Source organism: Idiotropiscis lumnitzeri, chromosome 14, assembly GCF_059441095.1.
Source record: "Idiotropiscis lumnitzeri isolate Australia: NSW breed Sydney's pygmy pipehorse chromosome 14, RoL_Ilum_1.0, whole genome shotgun sequence".
In the NCBI taxonomy this organism is placed as follows: domain Eukaryota; kingdom Metazoa; phylum Chordata; class Actinopteri; order Syngnathiformes; family Syngnathidae; genus Idiotropiscis; species Idiotropiscis lumnitzeri.
Genome location: NC_142404.1, coordinates 7,957,982 through 7,974,836, shown reverse-complemented (window position 1 = coordinate 7,974,836; position 16,855 = coordinate 7,957,982). Strand labels below are relative to the sequence as shown.

General features: G+C 40.2%; 2 protein-coding genes across 5 annotated transcripts in view; both read right to left on the bottom strand.

Annotated features, from left to right (window-relative positions):
* The window catches only part of LOC148323292 (cyclic AMP receptor-like protein A), an 84,318-nt gene extending 74,415 nt beyond the window's left edge, over positions 1-9,903 (bottom strand). The window contains exons 1-5 of one of the 4 annotated variants that reach the window (XM_088315802.1): positions 9,608-9,903; positions 6,925-6,977; positions 5,739-5,793; positions 1,740-1,796; positions 1,575-1,635 (exon numbers count right to left, since the gene is read on the bottom strand). In XM_088315802.1, coding sequence (XP_088171928.1) covers positions 1,575-1,635; positions 1,740-1,796; positions 5,739-5,793; positions 6,925-6,977; positions 9,608-9,688 — 307 coding nt within the window. In that variant the 5' untranslated portion in view covers positions 9,689-9,903. Of the gene's footprint in view, positions 1-1,574; positions 1,636-1,739; positions 1,797-5,738; positions 5,794-6,924; positions 6,978-8,534; positions 8,641-9,607 lie in introns of those variants that run through there. The other 3 variants (XM_088315805.1, XM_088315803.1, XM_088315804.1) reach the window with 3 other exon arrangements.
* A 4,620-nt stretch (positions 9,904-14,523) lies between these two features.
* LOC148323291 (mid1-interacting protein 1-B-like) lies at positions 14,524-16,290 on the bottom strand. The gene has a single exon (XM_088315663.1). It carries the CDS (start codon positions 15,799-15,801, stop codon positions 15,310-15,312), a length of 492 nt encoding a protein of 163 aa, XP_088171789.1. The 5' UTR covers positions 15,802-16,290; the 3' UTR covers positions 14,524-15,309.
* Positions 16,291-16,855: the final 565 nt, after the last annotated feature.

Below are 16,855 nucleotides of genomic sequence, written 5' to 3'. Positions count from 1 at the left end.
TAAGAATGTTAAAATATTGCCTACACAGCTAATAATGGTTTTAAAGGCGACATATTTGGAAAATTCTCTTGTATACAAACAATGTATCTGGAATGCCTGCCCACCCATCAATTGTCAATTCACACAACTAATTAAATCTTGTGATGTGACTTTTAAAAATGTGTCTGTACGCAAGCAAATCTGAAATTTCAGGCGACAACCCCAAAGTCGTCTTGCGGAAACACTATCGTGTAGGATCGTCCACAGCCCCCACAGGTTGCCAAAAGGTAAGCAGAGTTGCATTGCGTTTTGCCAAATACACAGATGAGCGTCATCGAACAGCGCTAGCTTCTGATAAGCAGCGTATATTTGATTGCTTGGTAAAATTGTCGCTGCGTTGGCGAGAATTTGTGCTGATGTGTCGTGATGTGTCCATACGCCACATACACACAGTGTAGCGTTTGAACTTCTGCGTACTCAAGGGTCTTAACAGGCGCTCGCTTTCCACACACTGCTCCCACAATTCTGCCCGAATTGCAAAGCCCAGACTCCACCAACGGTTGTCATGGTAACAAAAGCGGGACTTAGTGGCTGTGGAAGGGCCACCCCTTCAATATGGGCTAATTAAGTCAAAAGACAAAACATAGTGCGTGTGAAGTGTACAAGATCTTCAGTGTAGTTTGACAAAAGCATCTCACAAATATTTTATGAAGATACCAGGAAAGAAAATCCCCAATGGGGCAATATGAGCCGATAACAAATTGACTTTTCATGATTTCCTATGAGATTTTTTTTTATTTTTCCAAATGAGATAACAAGCCCACGACCCTCGTGAGGAGATAAGCGCCTTGGATAATGGATGGATAACCAGCTTCACAGATTGCGCTCGACTGAGCCAAGTTGAGGTTTGCGCTCTAAAAGTGCAAGTCGGCAATTAGATCATAAAACCCCAAAGCCTGTGCCCTTGCCAGAGTGATGTCAACACATGTGGTGGCAAGCGCCTTCATCATGGGAATTTTTCCCATTCCGCTTAAAGTGTGATTAGTGAGACGAATACACTCGATTGACATTTTATGCTTCTAACTTGGTGTGGGAACACTTTGGGGAAGGCCCTTTTCTGTTCCAGTATTGCTGTGGCGTAACATTGACGCTGCAGAAATTCCCAAACACGCAGGCCTAAAATTTTCCCACTCGAGTTAAACGCTGTCGTAAGTGCACAAGTGACCTGTTTTCTCCGGTCCTGTACGAGTAATGATCGGGTGTCGGGCTTCATCAAAGGTTGAGTTTTTATTTGACTGTTCATGTTCCTATGATGCTTATCCTCATTCGTGTCACGGGTGAGCTTGAGTCAATTCCAGCTGACTTTGGGCGAGAGGCGCAGGGTACACTCTGGAATAGTCATCAGTCAATTATTGTTTTACATATCATTAGCGGTTCATTTCTTTTTTCACATGTGTGACAGTTATCAATGCTACTTGTGCCAGTACAATTAGTCAAGTTTTCATTAGTCTGACTCTGGGACATATATCCATTTATGTTCCTTCCTGTGGGAAAAAAAAATGGAAGTCTACCAACTTCCTGGAGCTTTATCTTACCAAAGTATGTTAGCCACCAAGCCTGGAAGTCACACAGAGATCCCTCGGGGTGGGATTCACCCTATAAAGATTGGGGGGAAAAAAAAACATTAAAGTGCGCATAGAGGGGGGACTGATAAACAAATGTGTGTGTGTGTTTTTTATAAAAAGCAATGAGAAACTGACCATGACATATGCTAGGCTGTCAAAAAAGGCGGCGACAGTCAGGCTGAGAATCATCTTCTGTGACAAAATAAACGACAAAATGAGTCTCATGTGCACGTCGGTCGTGAGAAGCACTGTCAACACCGCTTTCCAAAGACCAATCAGAGTGAAGCTGATTACAACAATGCTTGGGGAGCCGCTTGAGTTATCAAGCCCTCAAAATAGTTACACCAAATTGGCAGAGGTAGAAAGGGGTTTCAGTCCCAGAGAATTTGGCAACGGACAAAAGGGCAATGCGGGAAATGATGGCAGACAAAAGCAAAACAGGATATTCGGTCATTCCGAGCCACGTCGAAGGAGAGTCTCCTCATTTCCCCTCCGCCGCACGCTGAAATAATTTGGTTGCGTGATTACAATAATCGACAGCTTTAAGCAGGCTCCGCACGCTCGGCTGGCGAGGACCCAGCGGAGAGTCAGGCACGCAAATAAACACGATCTTTCATCAATACGCGTCCAACGGCGACCTTCGCCAAGGCTGCCGGATGGAGATGGGGGGGGGGGGGGGACAAGCTCAGCAGGGCCAGAGAGCACTAAAGACTATTGACTGACGGATAACCTTTGCAAGGAGATGGAGGTGGGGGAGGAAGAGGAGGAGGAGGAGGAGGCGACGTGGCGACCTAGTCCGGACGTAAGAGGATCCATCCTGAGCGTGGCGTTAAGCTGTCATTTTACCTCAGATTACCAGGATGACTTTGGAGAGCGGCTCAACTTGACAAACCTGCTATTAGTGCCGCACATGGGAACCGCACGTCTATGGCAGATAAAACTGACCATATTTTCATAAATACAGGCTTTGTCTTTTGTAATCTTTTACACAAATAAACACCTCCTCTTCCATAGAGGTCTCCGGTTTTCTGGAATTCAATCGTGGATGTGCAGTACTCAGGTCCAACAGATGCGGCAGTGCCGTTAACTCCCAGCAATACTATCCAAAGTTATCGACAGCACGAAGAAAGAAGAAAAGCAAGCTAATAGTAGCTGAGCGTCATGCAACCAGCACACATTTATTCAATTAACTCAAATTAAGTTAAACTGTCCCCGTTAAATTTAAGTTACCATTAGCAGCAGACCTGTATGTAATCCGCTTATAAACGCCGCGGTTTACTTCAGTCAGACACGTTAAATTAAATTTACAATCGGGCTGTGACAATAATTCGATATCGATATGAATCACGATGGTTAGGTGCTTGATAGCAACATAAAATTGTATCGGTAAATTATCGACCAAAAAAAAAAAAAAAAAAACCAACAGAGCAGCTTCAACCTATCACGGCCCAACTCGTCGCAAACTCCCTCCCATTTAGGAAATGCAACCTGAGGCTTATGCATGCGCCGCTGAGCTAGCGTGACTCAAAACAAAAAAACAAAACAAAAAAAAAAAAAAAACTGTGGCAAAAGATCGAACAGCCCGTAGCTCCATCACACGAGAGCTCCGGAGAAGCAGTTAAGCGGCTAACAAGCACCCTCCCCCGACACGCATCACAGGGGAGGACGGCGTGCGTTTGACTTTCTAGTTCTAGTTAGATTTTCTAGTTCAATTTGAAACTTAAATGTTACATTTTAAAATAAAACAAATCAGAATTCAGCCCTTTTCCCTTTTTTATTTTCAATAGTAAAAAAAATAAAAGAATAATAATAATAATTCGATGTATATCGATATTGACCGATATGACACACTTGTGTCACGATATAGTTTTCAGCCAAATCGCCCAGCCCTAATTCACATTAAGTTAAAATGGCATCTAAGTAAAGTAAGCCGTGTTAAATCGTCATGCAAGGTTACCGCAAACATGGTGGAGAATAAATAAATAAAAAATCTAACTATTATTCGCAAAAGATCATGCAATCAGTACATAAAAATGTACTAGTATGTTCATCCAACAAGCCAGAGAAGGAACATTAAGTCATCATAGTGACGTTAACCCACAAGTTAAACTGTCTGCATTTTCACAATTGGATTAAAAAAAAATTAACAACAGCATGGTCTGATTCCCATTGTAACACACAAAAGCCTTCATCAAGTAATTGGCCACTACTTTACATTTACAGAAGCACCCAAAATAACCTTAACCTTTCGTTGTGAGCAAACATTTGAATTGCGAGCGCTACATGGTTGCAGCCAACTTCACAAACAACAGCAAATCGCGACCAATTCTTCAAAAAAAGACCAAGCGTTGGCTTCGAGATGTGTCTTGACATTCAAACATTATGCACAGATAATTAAATTATGATTAACGGTGACAAACAAAACGCTGCACATGTGCTAACGAAACAAGCATCTCTGTTTTGGTCGTCCTTTAAGCAATGGTTATTTGAAAACAAGCAGTGCAGCAACACATTTAGAAAGACAATCTAACAACACTCACAGGTTTTGACGGTATCTCCGGCGGAAATTGCTGCAGTTTACTAAGTCACTTACTGGAATTGTTTACTGTGTAAATTTCGCTGACTAAAAATTGTCATCATTTATTTCATCAAATATATTTTTCAGACAAAAATTAAAACTAAAATAAAAGCCATTCATTAATACAAGTCATTCAATGACAATCCCGTCAACAAATAAAAGACAAAACCAAAAACCACAGTCACGAAATCCAATCAGAAGAAAGAATCTTACACAGGAAGGAGAAAAGAACCACTCAGAAAATGGAACAGACGAACTAAGCGAGAAGCGAACCAATCAGAGGCCGACTGGAGCGGGAAACGGAAGCCAGTCATCCGCTTCAATCGCGCTCCCGGGAAGAAAGCAGATGTGAAATATCTGATAGTTGAAAGTGCAAGATAATGTCCACGGCTGGTAGAGAGCAACAAGGATTTGTGGGCCCATTTCACGTTGCACGATGAAGTAAAAAAAATAAAGAATGTGGAACGATCATGCGTGGGAAGAACACAAATTTGTTCTCCAAATATGCTGCCGTTGCTAACACTGTTGTCGCATTCAACTGAAAATATTTGTGAGCGCACCGTAAACGAGTAACATACAACACGAGTACTGAGCATGTAAACTCAATTTAAGGACGACGCATTGCACTTTGTTTAGATTCATGTTCAAACATGCTTACATTCATTGTGCACCTGAAGGATTCCTCTTAATTGAAAACTAATTGTTACAGTAAATTTTAATTTGGCATGAAAGTCATTTGGACATTCAACAAAGCTTAATAAAGACAGTTGTGTTAAATGTGTGCCTTGCGTGTTAATAACAGTTACAAATCGGTGTTTTGAATTTCAATGTTTAAATGAATGCAAAAGGAAAACATCAACTAAATTAATTATAAATTTAGCTGACTAAAACGGCTCTATTTTCATCAAGTGAAATTCGACTAAAACTTAAGTACAATCTGATGACTAAATTATGGCTAAAACCAATTAATTTCCGTCAAAAGATTATAACTAAATTCTTATCAAAATTAACACTAGTTGTGAAACTCTTCTTCTCGTATTATGTATGTTTGTATTATACGACCCCCCACCATCCCTCCCGCCACTTGGGAAAAAAAAAGAAAAAAAGAAAATCAATGAAGCATGATATCATTATTATGCAAAAACTACTTCATTTTTCACATCCTATTTAATTATGTTATTCCGTTTTTTTTTTTCGTTTTTACAAAGCTATTTTTCTCATTTTTAAAAGACTACAGAATCTTTTTTTTTTTGTGGTGCTGGAAAAATCAGCACTGTATGAGGAGACTCAATCAATAGCGTTTAATATACACGCATGCAAGACAAATGGAAAACATTCCATTGAGGAGAGAGCGGGTGGTATGAGGATGGCGGGGGGAGAAGGGCTACAGGTCGTTATCGCGGAACAACCACCAGTCAATTAACCCCACGCGTGTGATTAATCTCCTCATTTAACTGGGCTCAATCACGCCCAAGGATTTGTCAGGACTAATTGAGCACATCTGCTGTGGCAACGACGCCAAACACAAACGTAAATAAGGAGACAGGCCACTTCACCTGTGCCAAGGAGTGGTAGCGGCGAAGCAGCCAGATGACAAAGAGCATGAACATGCTGTGGAAAAAGGGGGGAGAAAAAAACAGAGGGACAGTGAATGAAATTGCAGCAGTAAACAAAATGTGTTAGACAGAAGCACCATGGTAACATGTTGAAAGAATGTTTTATCTAACAAATTGGTCAAATGAGACACTCCTCGGGCACAGTATTAGGTAAACCAGCAGAATATAATTCGAGACGGGCGCGTGATGTTCATGGGATTTCTCGGGATGCAAAATGCCAATGGAAAGCATGGACCACCAAATTGTTTCTTAATCTTAGATTTGAACTTTTTTTGAATTGCAGATAAAACAAAGGATGTGTAAAAAAAAAAAATGGCAATACATGATTTCACTAGACAACTAAAGCACGGCAAAATGTTTTTTATTCAAATTGATGCGTTTCGGATGTATATAATGTATACAAACAAATGTACAAAATCTACTCTTTTTTTTAATATATTGTATATATTGTTTTTTCACAAGTTGGGATATGAACCAAAAAAGGTCATCACTTTTTACCTAGCATCGCCTTTCAGGCCGAGTTAAATGTCAAGAGCAGTTTGAGCCATTCGAGCCAAAACCACCCACAAACTCGTCATTTACTGGCTCTTTTTTACTGGCTGCTGCTTGATGACGTCACTTCTGTGCGACAAACATTAAGAGGACTACAACTTCCAGACAACTCTTCAACCTTCTCTTCTTCCGGCTAACGGTCATGCAAAATAGTATCAAACACATTTAAAATGTCCCCCAAAGGCTTGTGTAATAAATTAATTGGCAAAGATGGAAACGAAGGACATTTTCGCTACAATTATAGTTTTAGTTAGTTTCAGAAACGTAAAATGTAGCTTAAGTTAATTTTTGTTTTTGAAAATCACTTTCATTTTTTATTTTAATTATTGAACAAAAATATTTGTTCAATTTTAGTTTGCTATTTTGTTAGTTTTCATTAACTAAAACAACAATTAAAAAACAACAACATATATATATATATTTTTTTTTTTTTTTTTTTTGAATGACCGCCATGGATTTAAGGATTTTATCTGTTAATCATCATGCTCAGCTATGAGGAGTTCCACTATAACTACTAAACTAAATAAAGGTCACCGAGAGGAATCATTGAGAGGTAATTTAAAGTAATATTCACCATCCCACCAATGAGAACGTTCCCGTGGCTCGTTTCACTGTTAATATCACCGCCTGGAAATGAGAAGCAATCAGTTATTATGAGGCTCTTACTATAAATAAAGTGTGCAAGCTTGCGCTGCAAGTGATCATAAGCTCAGAGGTTGCAAATGAGAAGGTTTGTCCATAACAACTAAAGAATTTGCAACAAAATGATTTTAAGCAAAGATATGTTTGAGTCTATTTCTGCCTAACTATGTATGGAAACTATGACACTTCCCGCTGAAACTAATTTAAACCTTTAAGAATCTTGCTTGATACTAAAAAGAGAATGCACAATCAAATTTGTTTTCAAGCAAACCCAGCGCGTTTACAATAAACACTAAACAATAATTTCGATTAGCATGACGATCCATATTATACTGTAAAAGATCAACAAGGTCGTGATACTAACCACCTGAAAATGTAAACACTGTTTGGTTCCATATTTTAGAACTCTATAATATATTTTTCCACAGTGTCTGTTCTATTTAGGGCAGTTTTTGATACCAGAATGACTTGATTACGCTGCACCCGTAGATTCTACGCCTACCATGCACATTCTAAGATGATAATTTCTACATTGCATTTCTGAGGTGGACCATAAATCAGCCACATTAGAATTTAAAGACATTCAAGACGAAACAGAACAGCAAAACTGGAAAAGGGAAATATCTCCCATTACTTATTAAAATCACTTATACGTAAAACATGAAAAATATTTTATATATTTGCAATTATCAAAGTGTATGAAATGCACTAGGAATGAAGCTGCCTATTTTAAACACGTCATAGAACTCAAGAACGCTGTGACACGCTACGAGCCTGCAGTTTGAACTGACCAATTACGACAAGTTTTTGAGCAGAACTACAAAATGCACGCACCATAAAACGAATCACTGGATTCACACACATTTGCAACCAGCACTAAACAAAAACTGTCTCTATGAGCCCATTTTTTTAGATGTCACGAAACCCAAGAAGGCTAGGCTACTACCCACCTGAAACTGATATGAGCAACTGATAAGGTTGTTTGTCCATATCAACTAGAAAATTCACAATAAAGGTCATCACATTTAAGCAGAACATGTTTTTGCCTCATTTACATGCTAAGGTGACCTATTTCAACAAGTCAGAAAACTGAAGAGGGCTGTGACATGCTATCAGCCTGCCAATTGATCTGACCAATTAAAAAGAGTGTTTGTGCAGATCAACTAAAGAATGCACAATAAAATGATACCTTCCATTCGGGCAAACATGTTTACCACAAACACTAAACAAACTGGGTGTAACCTTTACGTGCCTATGTAGCTTATTTTGACAAGTCATTAGTAGCAGCCTGAAACTGATCTGATAACAACCATGAGAGACAGACAAGTATGTTTGACATGCAAGCGCAGGAATGACGAGAATGAAAAACGTGCACGCCTGGCCCGGAAATGAAAGGTGCCAGCATAGCGTAGTCTTGCATTTTAAAAACACATATCTGCATGATCTCCTGTGCTATGTTGCCGCTTTGGCTTTTTCCACTGAGGCTCTATCATTTGATCTGACAATACCAAGGCTGCAAAAATGTCTCAAATTAACACTCACACGTTTGGACTGTTCGATACCATAGATGGTTGCAAAAAAAAAAAAACTGTGACATTCACATTTACACACACAAACAATTATGAGAGTTTGATGAAGGAGTGCCAGGAGAAAACTCATGCGGGAGCATGCAAACTCCACACAGAAAGGCTGCAGCTGAGATTTGAAAGTTGAACCTCAGAACTGTGAGACAGGAGTGCTAACCATGAGTCCACTATGGCACTGCTGACAAAATATTAATTATGAATTTATATATATAAAATATATATTACATATATATATTTTTTTTAACACCTAAGTTTGGTGGCTCATCTGTTGAATAGACCAACAGCCATAGATAATGCATAAGTAAACGCAGTTTTTTTGTGATGTTTTTGAATAGTGAAGCAATTCTCTTTCAAAAAGAAAATGTTATTTTAAAAATGCATGAAAAGGTGTTTTAAGGTTGCAACCAGCTTTACCAGTGCATTCACCTTGCATGAATCAACACGAGGCTCCACAGAGTGAATGATTTGTTTACCCTCCTTGAGCTGGTAAATTATTAGTCTGTGGATAACTAAAAGGGGTGCATTAGTCAATCTCTGCACTTCAAACCAGATATAATAAGCAATTCTTGGTAAAAAAAAAAAAAAAAAAAAAGGTCAACTCACGTTGCTCTACCCATGGTTGCAACTGAGGTCACGTTATCGTTTCGAGCAGATAAGGAGTTATTAGCTCTTTCCACAACAAATAAATTGCTCCCTCCATGCATGGTTGAAGCTCACGTCACCAGAGCGAAGAAGACGTGTTGTCACAGTAAAAGTTAAGCAGATAACGCTAAAAATGAAGCTATTAAAAAAAAACGAAGGCATTGTCACAGTTAACTAGCGTGCAAGTGGTGACTTGCATGGTCGTGCCACATTGCATTGCTCTTTGTGGATCAACTCCAAATATCAACCTACTAAACCAAGTCTCCATATTAATAACTGCTGTTATTAAACTGTTGTCTGTTTTGCAATTGTGAGCGAAGCCATCGATGTAGCGGCATGCTGCTAACGAGCTAAGTGTCAGAAACTGAACCGACGTGCATTACTTACGCATCGGTAGTCCTCTGAATGTGTGTGGAAAAATACACAGCGAGAGTTATTAATGGCGAACTTTATGTTCGAACTGTCCATTTCGCCTTGCTTGCGTTTATTGACAAAAAAAAATAATCAGCTTCGATTTGTTTGGGTTTTGGGCTGTGCAGACTATTTCCTGGTCTACGGCACGCGCGAAGGTAAAAAAGTACAAATAAAATAAAATGCAGACCATGTTTGTCTACGTTTTTGATCAATGATGTTAGGGTCTGTTTCGGTTATTACTCGGTACGTGTTTGCGCTTTGTCGCAACAGATGAAAAAACACCCAGAGCCTGTCTATAAATAGAAGTACTTCCAATAACAACATGATGTTTCTTTCAAATGCCAGGTAGTTAAAAGTTGGCCGGCCTCTGCAACCTCTTTCCGGGGCACTCCCCCTTCCAGTCACGATGGCGCTATCAGCACATGCCGAAGATTCAAAACAAGTCAGCTCATTCAGAGTCAAATGTTGCAATGCATATGACCTTTGTCCAAAACGGTGGCATCTGTGAGTGAAAAACATTGAGAATCAGAGAAGAAAATGAAATGTCACCCTCGGGGTGTGTTCGAGGGAAATGTCTCAGGGCTATTTGCCCACTTTTTTTTTTTTTGGGGGGGGGGGGGCAATTTGTTTTTAAAAACGTGTTTGTATGCATGCTTCGCTCTTGATGGTGTTGCTCGAGAATGGCAATGGGTGTGTTGCAGAATGCAACACAGCAGCACAATGTATGTGTCAAGAAATTCATTAGCCCAAAAATAAAGTTGAACACATTTTCTTCCCATAGGAAGTAATGTCTTTTCGCATAAATCTGTATCCTAAAATCTTTATGAACTGCAGTCTTTTAATGTAACAAACACTTTTAACAGTCGTACGTGTTGTGTTCAAAAACAAATGTCACCTAGTGTGTTAATTAAGCAATTGTGCTCACCCTTCAAAGGATGTCTACTCCGTGTGTCTTATATATTCCTTTTTTTTTAATAATTCACAGTCTGAGTAAAACTACTTAACCTTTGATGCTTAATGGAGGTATTGCATTAAGCGGAACGGGAGACTTGCTGTAAGGCCGTCGGCTTCATGCGTCGAGCTTTTTGCGCTGTAAACTGTCCTATAAATGTAAAAATAAGTTAATCACAGTGAGATGACATTAAAATAAAGTAAAACCGCTCTTCCTTTGAGGACACTTGACGAAGGTGAAGCATTAAGGCAGTTAATGAATCACACTTTTTAGTTGTAGTAACTGTCACACACGTGGAAAAAAACGAGTTCATCACTGTCAAATAAAACTAACCCATTTTTTTCCATGTTATTCAGAGTACATAAAACTAAAGCCAAAATAGATTGAAGACTCACTCCGAAAGGATGGAGGCAAGTACCTGGTAGGTGAGTCTCTTCACAATGTTAAACAGACTTGGCGGTGTGCATTGCTTTCTTCTATTATAATAAATATTGACTTACGGTCACTTTAGCCATATGGTTCTGAGTAGGGAGGACAGAGACATGTAATAACCCATTGTGGGTGAAAAAAAGGACCAACCTTAGTTGGGTCAAATTGATCCAAACAGTGGTTGAGTCCCTTGTCCCAAATTGGGTTATGTTTGACCCGACTGTTTTTGGAGTATAGATCGCAATAATCTTCTTGGGTTATCATCACTCTTGATCAAAGACATCTGGAGAGTCAATGGTTGAGGTGCTCAGTTAACTGAATTTGACGCTTTTTGGAGAAATTGGAGTTGGATTAGAAATTGTACAACCTGGGATGATGGTTGTTCCAATCTACAGGCAAAGCTGACGAGCCGTATTTAAATACACAAAGAAAAAAAAACACCACACACCACTACAAACAAGCTATCTAAAAAGTTGCCAGGGATAAAAAGCTGCCCGAGATTAACGTTAGACAATGGCGATCTGCACCAACGGAACTCACAGGATGAACAAAAGGATCTGACACAGATTGAAAGAAACCAATTAACCAGGTACAACAAGACTAATGGCACACAACAAAGACACGGGTTGGGAGAACACAAGGGATGGCAGGGAGTCGATTGGACGGGAGACAAGAAGGCCAACAGGCCTGATTAGACTGATGAGGAACGGGGCAAAACGCGAATGCACGCCGGGGGAATGATCAGAGGTGGGGAGAGTCATCAAAATTGTACTCTGGTAAGAATTGTGTGGCTCCCGTGAAAATAAGGAATCCTTCAAATAATTACTTTAGTAAGCATTCAGCGAAAAAGTAACTGAGTAACTTTTTTTTAACACAAATTTAAAATACTAATGTTCAAGTATTGCCCAACTGTATCACTTTCAAACGTTTTTTTTTTTGGGGGGGGGGGGACTAAATAAAGCAAATTTAGCCACAAGAAATTGTCATAAACTTTCTTTGTTGAAAAAGTGTTGACCAGGCAGAGATGATTTACTTCAGTTTTATATCATTTGATTACAGTTAACTTCAACAAGTAGATTCACCCACATTTATCACCAATGCTGACAATCTGTTTAATTATTCAAAAACATTTTTATTTTCAGACCTAAACATACAGTGCAGCATTGCTTTTTTTTTCTCTGCTCCTTTTGAATGTGCACAACAGCTTCAACACCAACAGGTTCAGAGGAATTTCAATTTGCATTTACATGCAGTGAAAATCATGCTGGGATTATTTTGCAAACGCAGACCAAGTCAGCCTTTTGTGTGTTTCTGAAGTTCCAAGTGGCGTTTTTGAATGCTGAAATGCTGACATTTTGGGCAGACACAGATGACAGCGCATTGCTCTTTTTTTCAAAGTCCATCCATCCATTTCCTAAATCATTGGAGCCGCGCTGTCAGCCAATGGCAGGGCACACACATACGAACAACCATTCCCGCTCACACCTTGGGCCAATTTAGAGTGTCCAATCAACCTACCATGCATGTTTTTGATATGTGGGAGGAAACCGGAGTACCCAGAGAAAATCCACGCAGGCATGGGGAGAACATGCAAACTCCGCACAGAAAGGCCAGAGCCAGAATCAAACCCTGCACCTCTGAACTGTGAGGCGGACATGCTCACCAGTCTTCCACTGTGCCACCCATAAAAAATGCACGTCGATAAACACCCCCCCACGATCCCCCACCCAGACCCCCCCAAAAATGCCAAAATGGGGAAAAGAGGCCTGGAAAAAAATAAAAATGGAAAAAAAAATATAGGGGAAAATCGAAGGTCGCCGGTAGTTGTAGTATGTTGAAATATCACCAATTACCACTAGATGGCAGATGTGCCTTGGTTTCACTTACCCTGAGTTTTATACGGCCCAATACTTCTTGAGTTGGCGTTAATTGACATTTTGAATGATATACATGACAAACATAGCCCCACAATAATATAATAGGTGATTTTTGGGAGAAAAAAAAAATAAAAAATGAGTCGCAGTTACTGTTGGTCAGCAGTTTTGTGCAATCCTTGAATGGTAATTATTATAAAACAGAGCCCTTTGCTCTGGGGGGAAAATAAAGTCCAGTATGTGGTTATTTTGTTGTTTGCTTCCAACCCTTTGTTGTCGGGTTAGGATAGTGGATCTTTTGTACATGCATTGAAAAATGTATTACAACAGTAAAATGATTAAGAACACATATTTTGCATCCATTTAAAATAGCTTTTAATTTAATTTCAATTTTGTGGCCCCCTCCAGTATTTAAGTTGGCCATCTCTGGTTTAGGTGGTTCGAGGAGTTGCTGTGTGAAGTGGAAAATATTGTGCACAGGTTTTAGAATGCACTCGTCCGGTCGGGCAGGCTTTTCATGGGTATAATTATGACGTGAAAATGAGTGAGGTAATGATCCAGAGTCGTTTGAGGCTGTCGGCGTGTTAACAATGAGCGCGATAAAAACATATTCTGCCGCTACTGTAGAAAGACGACAGAAATGGAACGACAAAGTGGCTAACGACACGGATAAGACGTCGCTGAATGGCTGTCATTTCAAGTGATTAATAATTCAAAGCAGTAGGGACGTAACCGACGCAGCGCTCCCAAAAACAAAAACATGTTTTTATTTTGTCTGTTTAGTCTCATGCATAACTGGAATATGACATCCCAAAAGACTTCTCAACTGCTTTCAGATTTATTCTGAACAATTTTTCCCACAGGAAATGATTCGGAACGAAGAAATAATCAGTTCCTGGTTCAAACTGTCATCATCCTAAAACCTTTAACCGCGCAAACAATGCATTGAATAAAATTTTAATCATTAGAGTAATTCAAAATATGTTATGTATTGTAAAATTTAAAAACAATGAGCTAATGTCAATGAAAGACAAAAGCGTAAAAAGAGTTGTGCTGCAGATGCAAGTGTAAAAGAAAGTTAACCACCTTAGAAACACTAAATTGACAAAACGGTGTACCTTAACTTTGCCAAGTGGCGATGCGTTTGTGACTGCAATTGATATTTTCCTTTCCTTCTGCTAAAGTTTTTTTTTTTTGCAGTAAGATTTGCAAAAAAAACAAAAAAAAGGCCACATAAAGGGGAAAAAAAAAATCACACTGAATGAATCATTTGATGCTCACTAAATTGAGGTTTATTGAAGTAGGCTGAAGTCTGGTGCAATACGATGAAATTTCATGGAACACCACGACACTTGTGTTCTGTGTCCTTTGTGCTAAGCTAAATTTGCAAATGCTAGTATGAACAACAGATCTTCTGCCAACATTAGTGTTAGAATTAATGATTGTATGTGCTAATAAATCCAAACTGAAATCCAAATTAGTCAGCATTCTAACAAGCAATTCTTTTATAGCACACTTTATGCTAAGATAACTGATTGCTGGTGCCAATATCGAATCTGCTGTGTACTTTGTGCTGGTTAAAAGGATAGTATGATCCTAACATATGAACAGTCAAAAATGCATTACAAATGTAATTAGTTCATACAAAACTTTATTTTACATATCAAATATCAGTAGAAAAAGTGTGCAAAGAACGCATCTTTTAGGCACATATCCAGTTAGATTGTTGACATATAAAAGTGATCTCATGGAATCCGTCATTGTTCTCAAAGCAGAACTATCAGTTGATTCCAGTACATTGACCAAAGTTTAAAATGAGGAAGTCACAGGCAGCACATGCCTCCTTCCTTTTTTTTTTTTTTTTTTTTAATTTTAATTTTAAGACATCAGTGCGGAAGTTGCATGATCATACGCACACAATCATCTTGAAATGGGCGATTCATACCACACACACACATCCACTCGGGCTCTTTGAACAAAACATTCACACGCCCTGAGGTAATAAATTACACATTAAATAAGTTTTAAATATGTTTCACCTGCGAATCAAAGGAAAATCTCAACGCCCATGAGTGCAAAAAGAATTGTTAAAGCATTGAGTCACATTCACTTTCAACACATCGTACGATCCAGTAGGCCACCACCCAAGGTACTTGTAAAAGTCGTGAGGCAGCCATCTTTTCCTCCATCGTCCCTTAGTGGGTTAGTCATTTTAAACTTCACTTCAGCCAGTTTCAAAGTTAAAATATAACAATACGGATGGGTCTTTAGGTGTTGCAAGTTTCAAACCCTCAGAGGAAAGCCCCGCAAAACATTTAACCCACAAACGCTCAAGATTAGTAACAAACACCTGTTCCATCATAACTTTAGTGGCCCTCAAAGGACTTGAAATGGCCTCTGTTAACAGAAACTGTCTGCTTCTAGAGTCCAATCGACTGCTTGTAGCGCTTGGTGAGGGAGTTGGCCTGCGTGGTGAGCTTGCCCAGAACCCCTTGGAGCCCGGCGAGGTGGTACTGGAACTGCTTCTGCAGGTCCTCCTCCTCCTCCTCATACTCGTCGTCTTCTGACGAAGCTGACGACAGTGACGAGGCGAAGGACGCCGACGAGGCCGTGGAGTTGGTGCGGGTGAGCCGTGGCGGCGTCTCCTTGACGACCGGGGAGACCCTCAATCCCCACTCGATGTCCCGCCGGATGGACTTCAGCAGCTGGTAGTAGCTGTACATGTCCACGTCGCCCTCGTCCAGGTCCGACTTGTGGCCGCAGAGCTCGGCGTCCTCGCCCAGCGGCACGTCCCGCAGCAGACTGGGCACCATGACGGTCTGGTCCATGTTGTTCACCGCCCCGAGGAAGCGATTCATGGCGTTGAAAAGGGAGTTTTTCTGAGCGGGCGTCTCGGGGAGCTGTCGCATCATTTTCGCTGCTGAGCTTTCGCTTGTACTTCCGACAATAGTTGAAGGGGCGGTTAATTTCCGGGTTGTGTATCCGATTAAGGATCGCTGTTGGCCGCGCACGTTTGCTTGGTTTCCCGCTTGGTTGCCGTTTGTCGTCTAACTTTCCGCTCACTCCTTAAATAGTGGATGTCCTGTGGCTTTAAATAGAGATGAGTGAGCGCTTAACGGTTCGACCTGTTTGTCCGGTTCTTCGGCTTCAATTGTAACAGGACCCGTGCAACCGTGAAGCTTCAGAACTAAGTGAGGAGGGGCTCCGAAGTGACAGCCGAGTCGTAAAAAAAAGTACGGGGAAATCCAAGGAAAAACAACACACGCTCACGTCGCTTCTTCCTATGTTCCAAAGCTACCTTTCCTTGAAATGTTTCGGTTCTATTTGCGACAAGTCAATAATGGCGTAAACTCAGCCTACCTTCTCCAAACAAGACTGAGGCGTGCGTGGGAGAAATGCCAAGCGAGATATTAATATTCATGAGCGAGCCATCAGGCCACCTGCTTTGCAAATCCCCTGTGGCCAATCAGACCCCACGACTCTCTCTGTCCAATAGAAAGGCGGGATGAATAAGTGACGGACCAATGAAAAGGCAGCAGGGACGTTCCTATATGCAAAACAAAACTTTAGCACGGACGTGTCGAAACTTCTTGTAATGCTAATACAATAACTACAAAAAAAGTTTCTGAAACAAGATGCTGATTCATATGATGTAAGCACTTCCGAAAGAGCTTATGGCCAAATCTGCTCTTATGATTTCATTAAAACTCGTCCCATATGATTGAAGGGTGGGTGAGGCTTGATGAGTGATGCAAGAAAGAACGCTGCCAATTTGTCGAAGGCGCAGTTTCTGTTTTGGTATTTTCAACATGATAAAAGTGACTATGTAGAAATCCTACAGTGGAGTCGTGCCTAAAGTCAGCCATGATAGGCTCCAACTCACACACCCGTTAACAGAAAGATAAAATAGATGGATACTAATGTATATGAATCCACAAACAAAAATCAGCCATATGAAAGTATTTT